Source organism: Taeniopygia guttata, chromosome 36, assembly GCF_048771995.1.
Source record: "Taeniopygia guttata chromosome 36, bTaeGut7.mat, whole genome shotgun sequence".
In the NCBI taxonomy this organism is placed as follows: Eukaryota; Metazoa; Chordata; class Aves; order Passeriformes; family Estrildidae; genus Taeniopygia; species Taeniopygia guttata.
Window position 1 is genome coordinate 25001 of NC_133061.1, and position 13914 is coordinate 38914.

Consider the following 13914-nt stretch of genomic DNA (forward strand, 5'->3'; position numbering starts at 1 on the left):
TTTTTACTCCTACAGACCCTTCTGCCTCTCAGCCTCCTTGTGTCATCCTCCAGCTCCCCATTGCAGCCTCTCAGTGTCCCTGTGCCCCCCTTTTTACTCCTACAGACCCCTTCTGCCTCTCAGCCTCCTTGTGTCACCCTCCAGCTCCCCATTGCAGCCTCTCAGTGTCCCTGTGCCCCCCTTTTTACTCCTACAGACCATTTCTGCCCCTCAGCTGCCCCCACCCTCTGTGCCACCCTCAGCCCCAGGACCCTTAGTGACACCATCTGGGAATCCAGAGCTTCCCTCTGGCTGCCCTGGGACCCTGGCAGGGGTCAGGACCCCCCCGGACAGAGCCCCCAGAGACACTGGCTGTGATCTCTGTCCGTGGAAAAGAGTTTTCAATCTTACAGGATGAATTACCAGCTCAGAATGTTTGATATCAGTAATAATTAAGTGTGGCACGGGTGCAAAAGTAAAATTTTAGGATTCTAGATGAGGGGTCCAAAGGGGACAAGATGGAGGAAATTGGGTGTGTCTTGTCCTTTTCCTCCTTCTTCATGCCCTCCATGTTTCACTGTGATGTTGGCATTTTTCTGTTGGTTCAGGCTGGGGACACACTGTCCAACGTAGGTGTCAGATATTGGCACGTTATTGTAAATCCAGCACAGGTGGTTTGTGGTATCTAATGTTTGTAACGTTCCCTCAGTTGGCACATTATTGTAAATGCAGTACAGGTGGTTTCTGGTGTTTAATGTTTGTAACGTTCCCTCAGTTGGCACATTATTGTAAATGCAGTACAGGTGGTTTCTGGTGTTTAATGTTTGTAACGTTCCCTCAGTTGGCACATTATTGTAAATGCAGTACAGGTGGGTTCTGGTGTTTAATGTTTGTAACATCCCACTGAGGAGTGTTACATTGGCACACTATCGTAAATATAACAGACGTAGTTTCTGGTATTTAATGTTTGTAACATCCCACTGAGGGGTGTTACATTGGCACACTATCGTAAATATAACAGACGTAGTTTCTGGTATTTAATGTTTTTAACATCCCACTGAGGGCAGAGCCCCACACGCTGCCCTGCAGGACAGAGCTGCGACAGGGCAGCAGAACATGTTATAGATAAACAAGAATAAACAACCTTGAAACCAGCACAGACGAATTACGTCTCCTCCTTTGGCTGTGGGGCTCAGAGACTTTCTAAATCTCGGAACCATCAATACCAGATCCTGACAGCACCGTGCAGCCCACAGACGTCGTCCCTGCCTGTTTTATTCCGGTGTTGTCCTGCTGCCAGGGCTGCACTGCCCCACAGGTTCGGGCTCCCGTGTAGTGCTGTCTGCAATATCCCGTGGCACTGGGATGACCTCGGCTCCCTTTGTCTCCTTTTCAGTGGCAGATCGCTCCCAGGAGTCCCCCACTCCTCCCAGCTCCCCCAGTTCCCTCCCAGTGTGCCACCCAACGCTCCCGCTTCCCTCCCGATTCTCCCGGGGTCCCTCCCAGTGCTCCCAGTCCTCCCAGTGCAGGCACTGGACGCAGTAGAAGCGCTTCTGTCGCTGCTTTGAGCCTTTATTGCCGCCACGGGAAGGCTCTGAGGGGTCTCGGGGAGGGTGGGGAGGGATGTGGGGGTCCCAGGGGCGTCACTCTGGGGGTTGGAGGTCACAGATGGATTTCGGGAGGGGGGCCTGGAGTGTTCGAGGGGGGTCTCCCAATGGTCACATGGGGAAGGGTCCCAGGGGCACCCCAGGGTTTCCTGAGGGGTCCCAGGGGCATCCCGGGGTGTCCTGAGGGCCACTGGGGGGTCCCAGGGGGGTCCCAGGGGTCCCAGGGGGGGTCCCAGGGTGTCCTTAGGGGTCCCAGGGGCATCCCGGGGTGTCCTGAGGGGTCCCAGGGGCATCCTGAAGTGTCCTGGGGGCCACTGGGGGGTCCCAGGGGGGTCCTGGGGTGTCCTGGGGGTGACTGGGGGGTCCCAGGGGCACCCCAGGGTGTCCTTAGGGGTCCCAGGGGTGTCCTGGGGGTGACTGGGGGGTCCCAGGGGCACCCCAGGGTGTCCTTAGGGGTCCCAGGGGCATCCTGGGGTGTCCTGGGGGCCACTGGGGGGTCCCAGGGGGGTCCCAGGGTGTCCTTAGGGTCCCAGGGGCATCCTGGGGTGTCCTGGGGGGAAACTGGGGAGTCCCAGGGGAATCCTGGGGTGTCCTGGGGGCCACTGGGGGGTCCCAGGGGCACCCCAGGGTGTCCTTAGGGGTTCCAGGGGGGTCCCAGGGTGTCTTTAGGGGTCCCAAGGGCATCCTGGGGTGTCCTGGGGGCGACTGGGGGGTCCCAGGGGCATCCCAGGGTGTCCTTAGGGGTCCCAGAAGCATCCCAGGGTGTCCTGGGGGCGACTGGGGAGTCCCAGGGAGGTCCCAGGGTGTCCTTAGGGGTCCCAGGGGCATCCTGGGGTGTCCTGGGGGCCACTGGGGGGTCCCAGGGACATCTTGGGGTGTCCTTAGGGGTCCCAGGGGGGACCCTGGGGGTCACTGGGGGGTCCCAGGGGCACCCTGGGGTGTCCTGAGGGGTCCCAGGGGCATCCCAGGGTGTCCTGGGGGCAACTGGGGGGTCCCAGGGGCACCCCAGGGTGTCCTTAGGGGTCCCAGGGGCATCCCGGGGTGTCCTGGGGGTCACTGGGGGGTCCCAGGGGCACCCCAGGGTTTCCTGAGGGGTCCCAGGGGCATCCTGGGGTGTCCTGGGGGCCACTGGGGGGTCCCATGGGCACCCCAGGGTGTCCTTAGGGGTCCCAGGGGCACCCCAGGGTGTCCTGGGGGCCACTTGGGGGTCCCAGGGGGGTCCCAGGGTGTCCTTAGGGGTCCCAGGGGCACCCCAGGGTGTCCTTAGGGGTCCCAGGGGCATCCTGGGGTGTCCTGGGGGCCACTGGGGGGTCCCAGATGGGGTCCTGGGATGTCCTTAGGGGTCCCAGGGGCATCTTGGGGTGTCCTTAGGGGTCCCAGGGGGGACCCTGGGGGTCACTGGGGGGTCCCAGGGGGGTCCAAGGGTGTCCTTAGGGGTCCCAGGGGCATCCCGGGTTGTCCTTAGGGGTCCCAGGGGCATCCCGGGGTGTCCTTAGGGGTCCCAGGGGCACCCCAGCGTGTCCTTAGGGGTCCCAGGGGCATCCCAGGGTGTCCTTAGGGGTTCCAGGGGGGTCCCGGGGTGTCCTTAGGGGTCCCAGGGGGGTCCCAGGGTGTCCTTAGGGGTCCCAGGGGCATCCTGGGGTGTCCTGGGGGCCACTGGGGGGTCCCAGATGGGGTCCTGGGGTGTCCTTAGGGGTCCCAGGGGGGACCCTGGGGGTCACTGGGGGGTCCCAGGGGCACCCCAGGGTGTCCTGGGGGCAACTGGGGAGTCCCAGGGGCACCCCAGGGTGTCCTTAGGGGTCCTGCGGTGTCCTGGGGGCCACTGGGGGGTCCCACGGATCCCTCGGGGTTCCTGCGGATCATTCAGGGGGTCCCAGAGGGTTCAGGGTGGGTCCCTGGGGGATCTTTCTGGGGGGTCCCGGAGGGTTTTGAGGGGTCCCAGGGGTTGGGGGGATTTCCCGGTGAAGGTCTGGGGGTCCCGGGGGAGTCCCTCAGGGGCTGGCGGGGGGAGGGACGGCCCCTCCCCCGGTGCTGCCGCGGCTCAGGGTCCGGCTGCGGCCGCGCTCGCCCTCGCCCACGGTGACGGAGCCGGTGCGGGAGCGCGACAGGCGCGTCATGGCGGAGGCGGCCACTGCGGGGACACCGTCCTTGGGCCACGCCCCTCCCTTCCCGGCCACGCCCCTCCCTTCCCAGCCACGCCCCTCCCTTCCCGGCCACGCCCCTCCCTTCCCGGCCACGCCCCTCCCTTCCCGGCCACGCCCCTTGCTCAGCAAGCCACACCCCTTTGTGTAAACCACGCCTGTTTTCTCCAGACCTCGCCCATTCCACATTAAACCACGCCCACTGCCCATTAAACCACTCCCACTCTCTGTTAAACCACACCTTTTATGTAAATCACACCCATTCCCTGTTAAACCACACCCCTTTATGTAAATCACACCCATTCCCTGTTAAACCACACCCATTCCCTGTTAAACCACACCCATTCCCTGTTAAACCACACCCCTTTTGCAAATCAATCCCATTCCCTGTTAAACCACACCCTTTATGCAAATCACACCCATTCCCTGTAAAACCACACCCAATCCCCATTAAACCACACCCTTTATGCAAATCACACCCATTGCCTGTTAAACCACACCCCTTTATGTAAATCACTCCCATTTCCTGTTAAACCACACCCTTTATGTAAATCACACCCAATCCCTGTTAAACCACACCCTTTATGCAAATCACACCCAATCCCTGTTAAACCACACCCCTTTATGTAAATCACACCCAATCCCTGTTAAAACACACCCTTTATGCAAATCACACCCGTTCCCTGTTAAACCACACCCTTTATGTAAATCACACCCAATCCCTGTTAAACCACACCCCTTTATGTAAATCACTCCCATTTCCTGTTAAACCACACCCTTTATGTAAATCACACCCAATCCCTGTTAAACCACACCCTTTATGCAAATCACACCCAATCCCTGTTAAACCACACCCTTTATGTAAATCACACCCAATCCCTGTTAAACCACACCCCTTTATGTAAATCGCACCCAATCCCTGTTAAACCACACCCCTTTATGTAAATCACACCCAATCCCTGATAAACCACACCCTGTATGTAAATCACACCCAATCCCTGTTAAACCACACCCCTTTATGTAAATCACACCCAATCCCTGATAAACCACACCCTTTATGTAAATCACACCCAATCCCTGTTAAACCACACCCTTTATGTAAATCACTCCCATTCCCTGTTAAACCACACCCTTTATGTAAATCACACCCAATCCCTGTTAAACCACACCCTTTATGCAAATCACACCCAATCCACTAATGAGCCCCTCATGCATATTAATGAGCTGTACTCACTGTAGCCCATGCCCTGCAGGAAGTACTTGACGGCCTCGGTCAGCCGGCCGGGCTGGGGGAGGGGCGTGGTCAGCGCTGACCGCTGAGTGACCACGAGTGGCCACGCCCACCCCGCTGACCCCTGCCGTGACCTCTGACCCCTCACCTGGGCGATCTGCGGCTGCCCGCCCCCGTCGGCCATCTGCAAGAGAGGGAGCGGCGAGTGGTCACTCAGCGGTCACTCAGTGGTCACTCAGTGGTCACTCGGCAGTCACTCGGAGGTCAAAGGTCACCTTCAGGAAGGACGTCTGCGTCGGGTCCAGTTTGGCGTTGCACTCCACCTTGGGGGAGGGGCGGAGGGTTGGGGTGGGGTCAAGGGGTCAGGGCGGGGTCAGCTGGCCATGCCCCGAGTGACCACGCCCCTGCCCCGCCCCTCCCCCACTCACCACGGCGTCCTCGTGGGGGGCGTTGTCACCGACCACCAGCAGGACCGGGCAGCTGCGGGGGTCAAGGGGTCACTCGGGGGTCACTCAGGGGTCAAGGGGTCACTATAGGGTCAGTGGTCACTATGGGGTCAGTGGTCACTATGGGGGCACTCAGGGGTCACTCAGGGGTTATCAGTCAGGGAGGGGTCACTCAAGGGTCAGCGGTCAGTGAGGGGTCACTCAGGGGCAACTCAGCGGTCAGTGATCACCATGAGGTCACTCAGAGGTCAGTGGTCACTCAGGGGTCATTCAAGGGTCACTCAAGGGTCAATGGTCAGTGAGGGGTCACTCATTGGTAACTCAGGAGTCAGTGGTCAGTGAGGGGTCACTCAGGGGTCACTCAGGGGTTGGTGTTCACTCAGGGGTCACTCAGGGGTCAGTGGTCAGTGAGGAGTCACTCAGGGGTCAGTTGTCAGTGAGGGGTCAGTGAGGGGTCACTCAGGGGTCACTCAGGGGTCACTCAGGGGTCACTGGTCAGTGAGGGGTCACTCAGGGGTCACTCTGGGGTCACTCAGGGGTCAGTGGTCACTCAGCAGTCAGTGAGGGGTCAGTGGTCAGTGGTCAGTCAGGGGTCAGTCAGGGGTCAGTGGTCACTCAGGGGTCACTCAGAGGTCAGTGGTCAGTGAGGGGTCACTCAGGGGTCACTCAGGGGTCAGTGGTCACTCAGGGGTCACTCAGGGGTCATTGGTCAGTGAGGGGTCACTCAGGGGTCAGTGGTCACTCAGGGGTCACTCAGGGGTCAGTGGTCACTCAGGGGTCACTCAGGGGTCACTCAGCGGTCACTCACCGCAGGCTCCCGGCTCCGCTCCGCTCCAGGCCCAGGTCGGCACGGCTGAGGAGGACAAGGGGGGGCAGGCCAACGCTTTAGCCCCTCCCACCGCGGCCACACCCCTTTGTGACCCCGCCCCCTCCCAGGACACACCCACTGCTTAGGCCACGCCCCCCTCTGGCCACACCCCCAGCTGTAACACCGCCCCTAAACACACAGAGCCACGCCCCCCAGCCACGCCCAGGTCACGCCCCCTGACCACTCCCCCCACCACGCCCCACGGCCACGCCCCCAGGGCCACGCCCTCACCTGGTGTACATGGCCCAGAGCAGGGCGGCGTTGGGCGTGGCCGACAGGTGCTCCCGGACCCGCCGGACGGGGGAGGGGCGGCCGCCAGCTCGTCCTGAAACGGCCGGCACGAGTGACCCCGGGGTGACCCCGGAGTGACCCCGGAGTGACCCCGGAGTGACCTCCCAGTGACCCCAAACTGACCCTAGAGTGATCCCAGAGTGACCCCCTGGATTGATCCCGGAGTGACCCCGCAGTGACCACCAGTTACCCCCAGAGTGACCACCACGAGTGACCCCAGAGTGACCCCAGAGTGCCCCCAGTGACCCCCAGAGTGACCCCCAGAATGACCCCAGAGTGACCCCGGAGTGACCACCACGAGTGACCCCGGAGTGACCCCCAGAGTGACCCCCGAGTGACCACCATGAGTGATCCTGGAATGACCCCGCAGTGACCCCAGAATAACCCCAGCGTGACCACCAAGAGTGACCCCCAGTGACCCCCAGAGTGACCATGAGTGACCCAAAACCGACCCCCAGTGACCCCGGAGTGCCCCCAGTGACCCCAGTGTGCCCCCAGTGACCCCAGAGTGTCCCCAGTGACCCCAGTGACCCCAGAGTGCCCCCAGTGACCCCCGGCTGACCCCAGTGACCTCAGTGACCCCAGTGACCCCAGAGTGACCCCAGAGTGACCCCAGTGACCCGAGTGCCCCCAGTGACCCCAGCATGCCCCCAGTGACCCCAGAGTGCCCCCAGTGACTCCAGCGTGACCCCAGTGACCCCAGTGACCCCAGAGTGACCCCAGAGCACCCCCAGTGACCCCAGAGTGACCCCAGAGTAACTCCCAGTGACCCCCAGAGTGACCCCAGAGTGACCCCAGTGACCCCAGTGACCCCCGGCTGACCCCAGCCCCACCTGGGTGAAGAGGTGGCTCAGGATCATCTCATTTGTCGACGTCGTCAGCCCCGACAGCTGCAGGAGGAAAAACACCCTAAAAACCACCCCAAAATCTCCCCAAAATAACCCAAAAATCCCTCCCCCAAAAAAAAAACCCCAAAAAAACCCCAAATCCACCCCAAAACCTCCCAAAATCCCCCCCAAAAAACCCCAAAAAACCACCAAAATCCCCCCCCAAAAAACCCCAAAAAATCCCCCCCCAAATAACCCCATAACCCCCAAAAATAAACCAACCAAAAAACCCCCAAATCCCCTAAAATGCCCCAAAATCTCCTGAAAACACTCCCCCAAAATCCCCTCAAAAAAAAAAAAAAACCAAAATCCTCCCAAGAAACCCCCATAATCCTCAGAAAAAAACCCACAAAAACCCAAAAAATCCCCCCCCCCAAAAATATAATCCACCAGAAATAAAAAAAAAAAAAATGAAACAAAATCCACCCCCCCCAAAAAAACCATAATACCCTAGAAAAAAAAAAAAAAGGAAAAATTTCCCCCCCCAAAAACCCAATAATCCCTTAAATTAAAAAAAGGAAAACCGCCCACCTTGCTGGCGGCCCAGTCCATCCAGCCCTTGGCGCGGGGGTCGAGGTTCACCAGCACCAGCCCCTCCACGGCCTCGGGGTGCAGCAGCTGCGGGACCCCGGAGTGACCCCAGAACCCCCCAAAATCCCCCAACCCCCCCCAAAAAAAACCCTCCAAAAATCCCCTGAAAAATCCCTTCCCAAAACCCCCCAAAATCCCCCAACCCCCCCCAAAAAAACCCTCCAAAAATCCCCTGAAAAATCCCCCCAAAATCCCCCCAAAACCCCCCTAAAAATCCTCCCCAAAATCCCCCAAGAGTGACCCCAAAACCTCCCCAAATCCCCCAACCCCCCCCAAAAACACCCTCCAAAAATCCCCCTAAATATCCCCCCAAAATCCCCCCCAAAACCTCCCCAAAATACCCCTAAAAATCCCCCCAAAATCCCCCTAAAAATCCTCCCAAAATCCCCCTAAAAATCCCCCCAAAATCCCCCACGACTGACCCCAAAACCCCCAAAATCCCCCCCCCAAAAACACCCAAAACCCCCCAAAATCCCCCCCAAAAAACCCCCCAAAACACCCAAAACCCCCCAAAAAATCCCACCCAAATCCCCCCCAAAACCCCCCCAAAACCCCCCAGAACTGACCCCAGAGTGACCCCGCAGTGAACCCGGAGTGACCCCAGTGACCCCAGCCCCCCCCAGCCCCCCCCAGTTCCCCTCCCCCACTCACCCCGAACTTGGCCAGCACGAAGGCTCCGGCCCCCACCCCCACCCCGACGATGCTGCGGATGCTGCGGGGTCAGAGGTCAGAGGTCAGAGGTCAGGGAGGTCACAGCCTGACCCCGGCCCCGGCCCTGCCCCTCCCCCGCTCACCCCAGGCCCTGCAGGACCCCCGGGAGGGCCTCGGCCAACTGCTCCAGGGAGGGGTACTGGTACCTGCGGGTCAAAGGTCAGGGGTCACTCGGGGTCACGCAGGGGTCAAGGGGTCTCTCAGGGGTCACTTGGGTCACTCAGGGGTCACTTGGGTCACTCAGGGTCACTCGGGGGTCAAGGGGTCACTTGGTGTCACTGAGGGGGTCAGGGGTCAGTCAGGGGTCAAGGGGTCACTCCTGGGTCACTCGGGTGTCAAGGGGTCACTCAGGGTCACTCAAGGGTCAGGGGTCAGTCAGGGGTCAAGGGGTCTCTCAGGGGTCACTCGGGTCACTCAGGGCTCAAGGGGTCACTCAGGGTCACTCAAGGGTCAGGGGTCAGTCAGGGGTCAAGGGGTCTCTCAGGGGTCACTCATATCACTCAGGGGTCAAGGGGTCACTCCTGGGTCACTCAGGGTCAAGGGGTCACTCAGGGGTGACTCAGGGGTCAAAGGGTCACTCAGGAGTCACTCGGGGTCAGGGGGTCATTCAGGGGTCAGTGTGGTCACTCAGGGGTCACTCAGGGGTCAGTGAGGGGGGAGGGGCAGTACCCGGGGTGGGGGTTTGGGGGATTTTTGGGGTTTTGGGAGTTTTGGGTATTTTTTGGTGGGTTTTGGGGATTTTTTGGGGGGTTTTGGGGATTTTTTTGGTGGGTTTTGGGGATTTTTTGGAGGGGTTTGGGGGACTTTTTTGGGGGGTTTGGGGGATTTTTTTTGGGGGTTTTGGGGATTTTTTGGGGTGGGTTTTGGGGATTTTTTGGTGGGTTTTGGGGATTTTTTGGGGTGGATTTTGGGGATTTTTTTGGGGGGTTTTTGGGATTTTTTTGGTCGGTTTTGGGGATTTTTTGGGGTGGGTTTTGGGGATTTTTTTGGGGGGTTTTGGGGATTTTTTGGGGGGGTTTTCGGTATTCTTTTGGTGGATTTTGGGGATTTTTTTGGTGGGTTTTGGGTATTTTTTTGAGGGGGTTTTGGGGATTTTTTGGGGTGGGTTTTGGGGATTTTTTTGAGGGGGTTTTCGGTATTTTTTTGGTGGGTTTTGGGGATTTTTTGGGGTGGGTTTTGGGGATTTTTTTTAGGGGGTTTTCGGTATTTTTTTGGTGGGTTTTGGGGATTTTTTTGGGGGGTTTTGGGTATTTTTTTGGGGGGTTTTTGGGATTTTTTTGGGGGTTTTTAGGGATTTTTTTGGGGGTTTTGGGTATTTTTTGGGGTGGGTTTTCGGGATTTTTTGGGGTGGGTTTTGGGGATATTTTGGGGTGGGTTTTGGGGATTTTTTGGGTTGGGTTTTGGGGATTTTTTTGGGGGTTTTGGGGATTTTTTTGGGGGGTTTTGGGGATTTTTTGGGTGGGTTTTGGGGATTTTTTTGGGGAGGGTTTTGGGAACTTTTGGGGGGGTTTTGGTAGGTTATTGGGGTTTTGGGGGGTTGGTGGGTTTTGGGTATTTTTTGGTGGGTTTTGGGTATTTTTTGGGGGGGTTTTGGGTATTTTTGGGGGGGTTTTGGGTAGGTTATCAGGATTTTGGTGGGGTTTGGGTTGTTTTGGTGGGTTCGGTTATTTTTTGGGGGGGTTTGGGGGATTTTTTTGGGGGGGTTTTTGGTAGGTTATTGGGTTTTTGGAGGGGGTTGGTGGGTTTTGGGTATTTTTTGGCGGGTTTTAGGTATTTTTTGGGGGGGGTTTGGGGTTTTTGGTAGGTTATCGGGTTTTTGGGGGGGGTTAGGTTTTTTTGGTGGGTTCCGTTATTTTTTGGGGGGGGGGTTGGGGATTTTTTCGGGGGTTTATGGTAGGTTATCGGGTTTTTGGGGGTTTTTGGGGGGGTTAGGTTGTTTTGGGGGGTTCGGTATTTTTTGGGGGGTTACCCCGGCGGGTAGGGCGGCGCCCCCTCCTCCATGCCGGGCGGCTCCAGGTGCGCCAGGTGGAAGCTGCGGGAGATCTCCTCCATCTCGGGGTGCCCGAACAGCTCCGAGAAACACGTCAGGTCTGGGGGGAGGGGAGGCCTCAGCGGGGTGGGGGAGGGGCGTGGGGGGCGTGGGGGGAGGGGGGACTCACGCGTGTGCCCCACGTCCGGGAGGGTCACCAGGGCTGGGCGGCCGGGCCGGGGGCACCCCGAGACCCAGGCGTGGAGCACCCCGAAAGGCGTCTCCAGGCGGTGCTGGGGATGGGGGAAAATCAGTGAAATGGGGCAAAATAACCCAAAAAAACGGGGCTCGCGCATGCCAAAAATTTGGGGACTGCACCTGAAAAAACCCGGGGTTTGCACCCAAAAAAATTCGGGGATTACACCAAAAGAAATTCGGGGTTTGCACCCAAAAAAACGGGGCCTGAGTTCCCGGAAAATCTGGGGTTTGCATCCAAAAAAATCCGGGGATTTGCAGCCAAAAAAATGGGGCATGAGCGCCCCGAAAATCTGGGATTCGCAGCCAAAAAAACGGGGCCCAAAAAAAACTTCCCTTTTATCCCCAAAATCCTCCCTTTTATCACCCAGATCTTCCCTTTTATTTCCAAAATTCTCCCTTTTATCCCCAAAATCCTCCTTTTTATCCCCAAATCTTCCCTTTTATTCCCAAAATCTCCCTTTTAGCCCCAAAATCCTCCCTTTTATCACCCAGTTCTTGCCTTTTATTTCCAAAATTCTCCCTTTTATCCCAAAATCTCCCTTTTATCCCCAAAATCTCCCTTTTATCACCCAGATCCTCCCTTTTATCCCCAAATCCTCCCTTTTATCCCCAAAATCCTTCCTTTTATCCCCCAAATCCTCCCTTTTATCCCAAAATCCTCCCTTTTATTCCCAAAATCTCCCTTTTATCACCCAATTCTTCCCTTTTATTCCCAAAATCTCCCTTTTATCCCCAAATCTTCCCTTTTATTCCCAAAATACTCCCTTTTATCCCCCAGATCTTCCCTTTTATCCCCAAAAACTTCCCTTTTATCCCCAAAATCCTCCCTTTTATCCCCAAAATCTCCCATTTCTCCCCAAAACTCTGCTCCCGGATCACCAAATCCCAATTCCCCTTTCCCGCCCAAATTCCCTCATTTTTCTCCCCAAAATTCCCCCTTTTCCACCAACCAAAATTCCCCATTTCCTCCCCCAAAATCCCCAAATCCCCAAAATGTCCAAATCCTCAAAATCCCCAAACCCCCAAATTCCGCACCTCTCCCCTCGCCCCAAATTTCCCAATTTCCCCCAAATTCCCCCAAATTTCCCCCAAATTTCCCCAACTTCCCCCAAATTTCCCCCAAATTTCCCCAATTTCCCCCAATTTCCTCCAAATTTCCACCAAATTTTCCACAAATTTCCCACAAATTTCCCCGATTTCCCCAATTCCCCCAAATTCCCCCAAATTTCCACATTTTCCCCCAATTCCCCCCAGATTTCTCCAATTTCCCCCAATTTCCCCAAATTCCCCCAAATTCCCCCAAATTTCCCCAAATTTCCCCAATTTCCCCCAAATTCCCCCAAATTTCCCCCCAAATCCCGCCCCTCCCCCTCCCCCTCCCGCCCCTCCCCCACGCGGCCACGCCCTGAACTTTCACCCCTCCCAAAAAACTCCCCAAAAAAACCCCAAAACCGCGGGAATTTTGGGGTGGGGGCGGTGGGGGAGGGGAGGGGTCGGGGTGGGGGGAGGGGTGGGGGGATTCCCGCCCCTCCCCCACCCTTTCCCCCCTCCCCCTCCCCCCATTCCTCACCTTGACCTCCGCGGGGGGAGGGGCGGCCTCGTGCAGCTCCATGACCCTGGAATTCCTAAAGGTGGGGGAGGGGCGAGGTCAGAGGTCACGACCCCCACCCCCCCACCCCTCCCCCCACCGCGCCCCTCCCCCACCTCCCCTCCCCCCCCCCCAAAATCCCGCGGGGTCGGAACCTGCGGCCACCTTGAGGCGCCCTCTGAGAGCCCCTCCCCCACCCCGCGGCCCCTCCCCCACCCCACCCCGCGGCCCCTCCCCCACCCCTCCCCCACCCCTCCCCCACCCCTCCCCCCGCCCCCGCCCGGTTCCCACGGGGTGGGGGAGGGGCGCGGCCCCAAAATAGCCCCGGGGCCTCTCCCGCCCCTCCCCCACCCCCTTTATTAATTCCAATTAAATATTCCACCCCTAATTAACCCCCGGACCGCTTTTAATTAACGTCACTCCGCACTCAATTAAGTTTCGTCCGAGTTTTAATCAAGTTTCTTTCGCTTTAATGAACTTTTAATCAAGTTTCTTTCGCTTTAATGAACTTTTTAATCAACTTCTCAATCAACTTTTCCGCCCCGCCCCCATCAAGGCCACGCCCCCTCCCCTCATTAATTTCTCGCTCATTAATCAATTAACTGGCCTGCAGCGACGGGAGGGGCGCCTGGAATGTAAACGAGCTGGAATGATTCGTTAATTAATCAACTAATGAACCGTGCAAAAGAGAAAAAGAGAACTGGATTGGCTAATTAGCGTTGATTAATTAAACCTCTGGGGTCAATCAAACCCCCCCTCCCGAAAGCAGCAGCCTCGATCAGGATAATTAATCAGGATAATTAATTAGCCCTTGATAATTATTGGCGGGTGTCATTCGCATGGATTAATTAATTAATGGCGATTATTAGCCCTGAATTAATTAATCTGTGGGGATAATTAAGCACTAATAATTAGTTGGGGGGGGCTGATGAATTTTGAATAAATTATTGGCCTGGGCTAATTAATCATTAGACGTTAATTATCCTGAATAATCCATTGAGAAGCGATATAGCCTTAAATAATTAATTGCAGCAGCTAATTAACCGTAAGTAACAGCACTAATGGACCTGGAGTAGTGAACAGGGTGGGCTAATTAATCCGGGACAATTAAGGGATTAATTAGACTGGAATGATCAATGGCGCTCTACGGCCGGGGATAATTAACGGAATGAGACTAACGAACCTGGAATGATTATTCACGGGGATTAATTAGCCGGGGCTAATCAATCGGTGGGGTCAATTAACCGCGTACCTCGCCCTGAGAGTTCGCCGCTCGTTAACGGGCGCTAATTAATGCATTAATTAGTTAATTAATTAATTAGCTAATTAATTAATTAGCTAATAATT

At 56.9% G+C, this 13914-nt stretch overlaps 1 protein-coding gene across 1 annotated transcript; it reads right to left on the reverse strand.

The window, feature by feature from the left end:
* Nucleotides 1-1530: 1530 nt before the first annotated feature.
* Nucleotides 1531-12779, reverse strand: LOC140681501 (protein NDRG2-like). The gene is made up of 15 exons (XM_072921364.1): nt 12723-12779; nt 12550-12604; nt 10912-11014; nt 10722-10842; nt 8836-8898; nt 8693-8753; nt 7982-8068; nt 7375-7453; nt 6504-6591; nt 6213-6257; nt 5387-5438; nt 5234-5281; nt 5107-5142; nt 4962-5013; nt 1531-3717 (listed from the first exon to the last, which is right to left on the reverse strand). Exons 2-15 carry the CDS (start codon nt 12589-12591, stop codon nt 3578-3580), a joined length of 1017 nt encoding a protein of 338 aa, XP_072777465.1. The 5' UTR covers nt 12592-12604; nt 12723-12779; the 3' UTR covers nt 1531-3577.
* Between the last annotated feature and the right edge of the window lie 1135 nt (nt 12780-13914).